This window comes from Peromyscus eremicus, chromosome 10 (genome assembly GCF_949786415.1).
Source record: "Peromyscus eremicus chromosome 10, PerEre_H2_v1, whole genome shotgun sequence".
Classification (NCBI taxonomy): Eukaryota; Metazoa; Chordata; class Mammalia; order Rodentia; family Cricetidae; genus Peromyscus; species Peromyscus eremicus.
This window is the reverse complement of record NC_081426.1, coordinates 26,693,058-26,700,898: the sequence shown is the minus strand read 5'-3', so window position 1 is coordinate 26,700,898 and position 7,841 is coordinate 26,693,058. Positions and strand designations below refer to the sequence as shown.

The window sequence follows — 7,841 nt, the reverse complement described above, 5'->3', positions numbered from 1 at the left end:
TTTGTTTTGCCAGACTGATCTTGAATTAACCAACCTCAGCTTCTTGAGTCCTGGGATATCCTTGCTTTATATCATGTTTAGATTGCTTATAAAACCCAAAACAATACAGATGCTATAACAGTTATCTTATTCTGGGACAAAGAACAAGGAAGAAAGGTCTGGGCACTGGGCCTGGGGCTCAGCTGGTAGAGTACCAGCCTATCAAACTCCTGGGTTTGATTCCGAGCACCATGATGCAGTCACCTTGTCATGCCGGCAGGAAGTTCATCCTCAACTGCATACCAAGTAGAAGGCTAGCACAGGAAACAAAGACCTTAGAAGAAAAAAGGAAGGGGCTGGAGAGATGGCTCAGCAGTTAAGAGCACTGGCTACTCTTCCAGAGGTCCTGAGTTCCCAGCAACCCCATGGTGGCTCACAACCATCTGTAATGAGATGTGGTGCCCTCTTCTGGCATAAAGGTGTACATGCAGATAGAGCACTCACATACATAAATCTTTTTAAAAGTGGGGGGGGGGGGGGACGGACCTGAAGAGAAGAGATGGCTGGGGGCCGGGCTGAAGAGAAGAGATAGCTCAGTGGTTCAGAGCACTGGCTGCTCTTGCAGAGGATCTAGGTTCAGTTCCTAGCATCTACAGCGCAGCTCAAAACCACCTGTAACTTCAGTTCCAGGGAATCCAATGCCCTCCACGGTACCAGGCTGCATGTGGTTCACATACATACATTCAAGCAAAACACTCACACACATAAATCAAAAATTAGCTAGGAGTGGTGGTGCATGCCTTCGATCCCTGAGTTCGAGGCCAGCCTGGTCTGCAGAGCAAGTTCCAGGATAGCACTACACAGAGAAACCCTGTCTCAAAAAAAAAAGGGTGTGTGTGTGAAGGTGTTTAGTAATGGCATAGGTTTATTTCCCTTAATAGTGTTTTTTTTCTTTTGTTTTGCTTTGAAACAGAGTCTCATATAGCCCTAGCTGGCCTCAAACTTGTGTTGTAAAAGATGCCTTTGAATTCTTGATGCTCCTACCTCTGTTTCCAAAGCGCTAGAGTTATAGACATGTGCCACCACAACCACTTCCCTAACAGTTTTGGTTCTGGGTCCACTGAATCCACAGTCACAGAACTGTGGAACAACTAATATACTGCAGAGTGAGGCTGCCCCCCTGGAAGAACAGGAGCAGCCTGCTGCTGGAGTGCAGGCCTGCATCACAAGGTCTCCAAACTGTGCAAAACAAGCACAGCACCTAGCTGCTTTATTAAACTTCTCCAGATGTTGATAATAAGGGGCGGAAGATATAGCGTAGTGGTCAAGAGCACCAGCTGCTCTTCCAGTGGACCCAGGTTTGATTCCCAGCACCCACGTACAGATAGCTCACAACTATCTGTAACTCCAGTTCCAGAGGATCTGACTCCTTCTGTGGGCACAAGCACATATGTGGCACACAGACATATATGCAGTCATAACACCCATAAACATAAAATAACAACTTTAATTTTTTTTTTTTTTTTGGTTTTTCGAGACAGGGTTTCTCTGTGTAGTTTTGGTGCCTGTCCTGGATCTCACTCTGTAGCCCAGGCTGGCCTCGAACTCACAAAGACCCACGTGGCTCTGCCTCCCGAGTGCTGGGATTAAAGGCGTGCGCCACCACCGCCGGTTAATTTTTTTTAAAGACGCTGGTCATTGGAGGTAGAAACTTCCAATCATGCCAGGCACATCAAGTGAAACACTTGTGAACTGACTTTCTCTGGGGGCTGCCAGGTTAAAAACTCCTATAGGCTAGGGATGTAGCTCAGCTGGTAGAGACGGGGTGCCCAACATGCATGGAGTCTTGGGTTCCACCACACACACATACTGCATAAGCAGGACATCGGTAGTGTACACCTATAATCCCAACCCTCAGGAGAGAAACAAAGAAGGATCAGGCAGGAAGTGCATCGTCAGTTATATAGTGAATTTAAGGCCAGCCTGGCATTCAGGAGACTGTTTAAAAAAATCAAGCTGGGTGTGTGGTGGTGTAGGCCTTTAATCCCAGCACTTGGGAGGCAGAGGCAGGCAAATCTGTGAATTCAAAGCCAGTCTGGTCTACAGCAAGTTCCAGGACAGCCAGGGCATCACAGAGAAGCCCTGTATTGTAAAAACCAAAACAGTCAGTGAGTCATCAATCAGTCAATCAATCAACCAACCAACCAATGGGCAGTGCAGAGCAGGGCACTACCCAGTCAGGTAGAACTTTCTCTTCCTGGGTTTGGAGACTAGGTTTCTCTCTGCCATGTCAGCCGCTCCTTAATGTCTTCCTAATTCTCTCATCCTGGGTCTTAGACCATTGCCACTTCCCTCAATCAGATTTCAGTAAATGGGAAGGGTGTCTAGAGGATCAGGAAAAGGGTAGGAATGGGGCCCAAGGAAACCAATCCTGCGTCCAGCTCTGCCACCAGCTGCCTGGGTTTCACCACTGAGTAAATAAAGGGCACAGTTCTCCGTTTTCCTGCCTTGACTCTGTAACAGAAGTGGCTGCTGGTCAGATGTTTCTTCTGTGGTACCTCCGTATGGCCCAGTGCGCACACAGTGCTAGGGAGGAGGGCTGCCTGACTTCCCTCCTGGGAACCCTCTGGAGCTGTGGGTTTCCCTCTGAGGAAATACAGGATTTATAGGAAACACTAGTGTACTGCGTTAAAGTGAAAGAATCCACGGGCCTCTTCTGACAAGCCACTTCGTGACTAGCAGAGAGGAAACAGGACTCTATTCATCCTGCATATGGAGAGGTTCTGCTGTATTTCCCAGGCACAGAGAAATGGGGAGTCTTACAGGCAACACCCCCTGGCTCTCTTTGTCCCTCTCCTCCACAACCCAGCACGCACATCTGACCTCCTCCCATTTTTTGTTTACTGCCTTTCCTTCCCACCCTGACTCCCCTCAGTCCACTTTCTCAGTACCTCCAGTCTCCAAGTTCCTCCAGGAAAGTCCAGGTAATACAGAGGAAAAATGTAAAGAAAGGAGACAGCTACCTGAAGGAGGATAAAACAAAAGGCAGCAATCCAGTGTGAACCCCACAACCATTCCCACACCATCGAGAATAACGAGGACGGTTTGGAGCAGGAAGGGTCTGGGCAAGAAGTACATCTACTTGGTTCCTAGAAAGCACCCACCTCGCCAGCTTATTTAGCTAATCACCATACTTGGTTAGTACCCAAGACTAGATCCTGGGGGCTGAATCACAATCAAGCCTCTAGACTCTTGAAGACTTGGACCTTACAACTACCTCAAACTGGTCTTGGTGACTCATATCCGTGGTCACAGATACTTGGGAAGCTGAGGCAGGAGGATAGCTTGAAACTAGTAGTTCAGGGCCAGGTTGGGGAACGTAGAGGAAATACAATAGGGATGACTCGGCTGTCTAGGGGATTGCCGGGTTCGCTCCCTACTGTAAGCAAACAATTGAAGCAGCAGATTAAAGTAACAACTTTATACACTCAAGATGGACACTGGCTTAAGTGTTTTATAGGCGCTGGGTCCTCCTCTCTCCCCTATTGGTCCTGTCTAGACACGGCCCACCCTGTGCCTTCCTGCAGTTTCTCCTCAGTCTTCTGGGAACAAGAAGCTACCATCTCAGGGAGGCTGCCTTAGCTGTCCTTGCCTACTGTGTTCCTCTAACCCTGCTTCAAAGCTCTGTTACAAAATCAAGAAGCAAAGCCCCTTCCATTCTGCTGTCCTAAGAGGACTTGCTTGTGCCCACCTGGATTTTGTCATTGCCACTTGCCCTGGCCTCAAACCGAGCCAGGCTTTGACTTCTAGAATCCTGAGTCATCACCGAAGAGGGACAGATTTAGCTCCAAAAACGTTTCTGATCTGTCAGTTCCTTGCATAAAACCTTCACTAGCTCCCCCCTGCTTACAAGATAAAGCCTTAGAGCCAAGCCCTCACTAACACATTTCAATGGGCAGCTGTTTCTTGCTCCCCTCAATCCAGGACTCTGTCATGAATATTTCCTGTCCTTGCATACCATGTTACTCCTACAACAGCATCTTTTCCATATTATCTATAATTTTACGCCTGACTCTTCTCAATTCTAAAAACATTTTTATCATGTCATTTTGCAACCCTTATGAATTAACTTAGGTCTGCACTCAGGTTCTCATGCCTACTAAGCCATATCACTAGCCACTGTTTTTGTATATTTGGTTCCCCATTGAAAACAAAATTTCCGACATCACTGGCTTATGAGTTCTAGCAGTTCCCTTACATTTTTTTCTTTTGATGGTACTTGGGTTTGAACCTAGGCTTCACTGATAAAAGGTGCTCTATCACCGAGCTGTATCTCCAGCCTTGTTTTTGCTTTAAAAAAATTAAAGTTTTATTTTTTAAAGATTTTTACTTTATGTGTATGAATGTTTTGCCTACATGTAAGCATGTGCAACATGTGGCATGCGATGCTCTTAGCAGTCACAGAAGGGTGTTGAATCCCCTGGAACCAGAATTACAGTTTGTGAGCCAGTGTGTAGGTGCTGTTAACTGAAAACAGGGCATCTGCAAAAGCAGCCAGCACTCTTAAGCAGTGCTCCATCTCCACAGCCCCTAAGTTCTTAACTTCCTGTGTATGATGTGGCAGGGTGGGTGAGTGGCGTGCACATGACATGGTCCATGTGTGGAGGTCAGAAGACAACTTTGGGACTTGGTTCTCTCTTTTCACCCACCCTACAGGTCCCAGAGGTCAAGCTCAAGTTGTCAGGCTTGGTAGTGAATACCTTTACTAGTCTGAGGCATTTCACCTCACTGGACTTTTTATCCTCCCGCCTCTCAGTCTCCTGAGTAGTTGGGATTATAGGCTTGTGCCAACAGGCCTATTCTGAAGTTTCCTTACCTCTACATTCTCCTGCTAGATCCTGGTCACTGTTAGGTAGAAGCCTAAGAGGAAGAAATATGGTTTTTTTTTTTAGAGGGTATGACCTGTAGCTTTGGTGTTTTGGAGCCTGAAGCTGAGACAAATTCATAACTTCATCAACCTCTATTTCATGCCACACATTAGCGAGCAATCTCAAGGAGGGCATACTCTCTGCTTCAGGGAGAGGCATTGGCTTGTGGGCCTTCCTGCCCTATACCTCAACACAGGGAGCTATTTTAACAACGAGTAACCTGGGATTTCTCTACATGGCACACTCAAGGCAAGACACAAGCTAAGCTTGCATCATCATGGCAGTTTCGTGTTTGCAGACTTAGGAATTCCATGCATTTGTCCGGCCTGGGGCTACCTGTCACGGGCAGCTAGACCTCTAGTTCACTCTTCTCAGCATTCCTTGTCAATGTGTGTTTGAAGACATTAACTTTACTAGACTAGACAGGTGTTTCCAGGAGCCAAACCAGTGTGCCCACTCCCCAGCCACTAACACCCCAAAACACAGAGTCCACACTCACAGTAATGTAAAACCATTTAATTCTAAATCAAATTGCTTTCACAACAGTGAAAATCAGTGGCTCGTCAAGGTATGCTGCCTTACATGTTCCCATTTTCTGACTGTCCTTGTCCATGGGGGTGGCAGAAAGGTGGAGGCTGAGGACATACAAAACAAAGAAGGGAAAGCTGATTTGGCTACAGGACGAGTGGTGAGCCTAAAGAGTATAGCCTACCAAGGAGAAGGGACTCCCAAGTTGGCTCTCCTGCCTCAGCTGCCGGCAGGTGTATAGCCCTGTAATGTTCACAAAGGGCACATGGCCATCCCAGCTTTGTTAGTGGCATGCTCCTGGGATGCCTTTGCTGAGTGCACACCTGGGCTCATTCCATTTCACCAGATTCCAAATGATTTACTCCACTACTCAAAACTCTTCTTTCCTTTCTTTTGGAAACTCATTTCTTTTGTGTTCATTGGCTTAAGTTTTCCCTCTACCACTTAAGGCTACACCACACTGAGGGATTCTACCAATTCTCTCTAGAACAGAGACACTCCAGGGGCCCCTGGGACTGGGGATTTCCAAGTGACACAGAATATTTAAAGTCTGTCAGCACATTATAAAGTTGCTTATTCTTACCAGCTGGATTTGCCAAACCACCCTCCTACTCAATACTTCATACTGTATCCATTTCGATACTAACACTGGCATTGGCAGGTGGGGACCGTGAGTGAGGAGGAGGGCTCTCTCATCATCCTCAAAGTCTAGGATTCCATAGATTATGGAGAGCCATATCTAGAAAAATCACCACCCAGTTTCTGTTATTGCTGGGGCAGTGGGTGCTGAAGAAGTCAACAAAGGGGTCCAGTAGAAGTTTATCTTGCCGCCCTGCTGAGGTCTCCAGTAAGAGACATTTCTAAGATGAAGGCTCATAGGCAGAGCAAGAACCGTCTGAGCAGGTGAACTCTTCTCCTGCCTGGCACCACACTCCCACAATCAGGTCAGAGGAAGCAGCTTATGAATTTCAAGAACAAATCGATATGTGGGAAGAGTAAGGAAGACCATAGTGTATCACTGTGGTCCTTTGCTTTTACATATCACCAGGGGTTGCTTGCTCAGGAGCCTCATGTGTCCCTGGGTTCAGCAGACATTCAAGGAGTTTTCAGGTAAATCCATCAAGCTATACCAACATCAGGGACTGCAGGTGGAATGAGAGTCCTGAATGCATTTAAAAAGGACAATGGCTTCTGAGGATGGTAGTTCTACATGCAGCTGGCTGACCTGAGAAAGCCTCTAGTTTCTCTGGGCAAGTTCTGAGAGAGGGTTACTCAGGCTTCTATAGCCTAGGGGCAGGGATACTTGTCCTGCTGTCCCTGCATCAAAGCTCTGAAGCAGAGTAGTTGGTTCAAATTCAGCGGTAGTCTAGAGGAGAAAGCTGACGGGAAATCTGAGCCAAGTGACACCAGGGACAATCTACCAGGAAACCAGGCAGTCAGTCACTCAAGCTGCTTTCGAGGGCCAAGACACTGAATGAGGCCCAGAGCAATCAAAGACCAGAGTCTCTGGTAAGGTCCCACAGCATCTTCAGCTTCTGGTGCTACAATTATGACCTTCTTGGGGCAGGGCAGTAATTCTTCTGTCTTTGCTGAGGAAGGGGAGGGCGGGAGGGCAGGAGGGCAGGCAGAGCAGCACTGGGATCTGGAAGGGAATCTCTCAGAATAGGAGTAGAGGCCACTTACCAAGGGTATTTAAACAGGTGAAAGTAAGTTTCCATAAATACCATTTGGTTCATCCCTTCATTTTTGTAATATAAAGTTCTGGTGAAAGAAACTCTGTTTCTTTCTTCCCATCTCTTCCCTGTGTAGAGCTGGGACCTGCTGAGAAGGCTGGAACAGGACTTCACATTGTCACCCATGAGAAGTGATTCAACATAAGACCTGAGGTTATAGAAGGGTGTTTACAGCAGTGGTGAAACTGGGGATTCCTTGCCAACTGGTTTTGAGTTCCAAAGCTCTAATGGAGAAGCAAGACTCCTTGATGTGCTTCTGACCCTTGATTCCAGGGGTCGAGATTAAACAAGTCAAACACCAGGAGTGGGTGTGGCACATCAGTCCAGAGGTGCTGCTGTAGATGCAAACAGGGGTCCTGTATTAGGCGATCAGGAGCCAGAACATGATCACCAGGGCTACAAACAGGAAGAGACGTGACAGGAACTGCTCATCCACATACTGGGGTGTCCCAGGGACAGCTAGAGAGACAAGAAGGAAGAGACTTTGTCAGAAGGCTGTGCATGCTGCCTATTGGGGCCACAAATGGAGTGGATGAATCTTTGTCTTGTTACAAAAACAGAATCCTGCAATGAAAAGACTCCCAAACTTCAAATAATAGGACCCCAAACAAAAACAAGTGAACTACTACAATGAGGCCTTGATCTCCAGAAGAGCTGTCCTGCACATGCAAGT

At 47.1% G+C, this 7,841-nt stretch overlaps 1 protein-coding gene across 7 annotated transcripts in view; it reads right to left on the bottom strand.

Annotated features, from left to right (window-relative positions):
- Nucleotides 1-5,408: 5,408 nt before the first annotated feature.
- Nucleotides 5,409-7,841, bottom strand: part of Rnf185 (ring finger protein 185) — a 44,589-nt gene continuing 42,156 nt past the window's right edge. For all 7 annotated transcript variants that reach the window (XM_059275626.1, XM_059275631.1, XM_059275630.1 and 4 more), the window contains one exon: nucleotides 5,409-7,627. In XM_059275626.1, coding sequence (XP_059131609.1) covers nucleotides 7,530-7,627 — 98 coding nt within the window. In that variant the 3' untranslated portion in view covers nucleotides 5,409-7,529. The remainder of the gene's footprint in view (nucleotides 7,628-7,841) is intronic.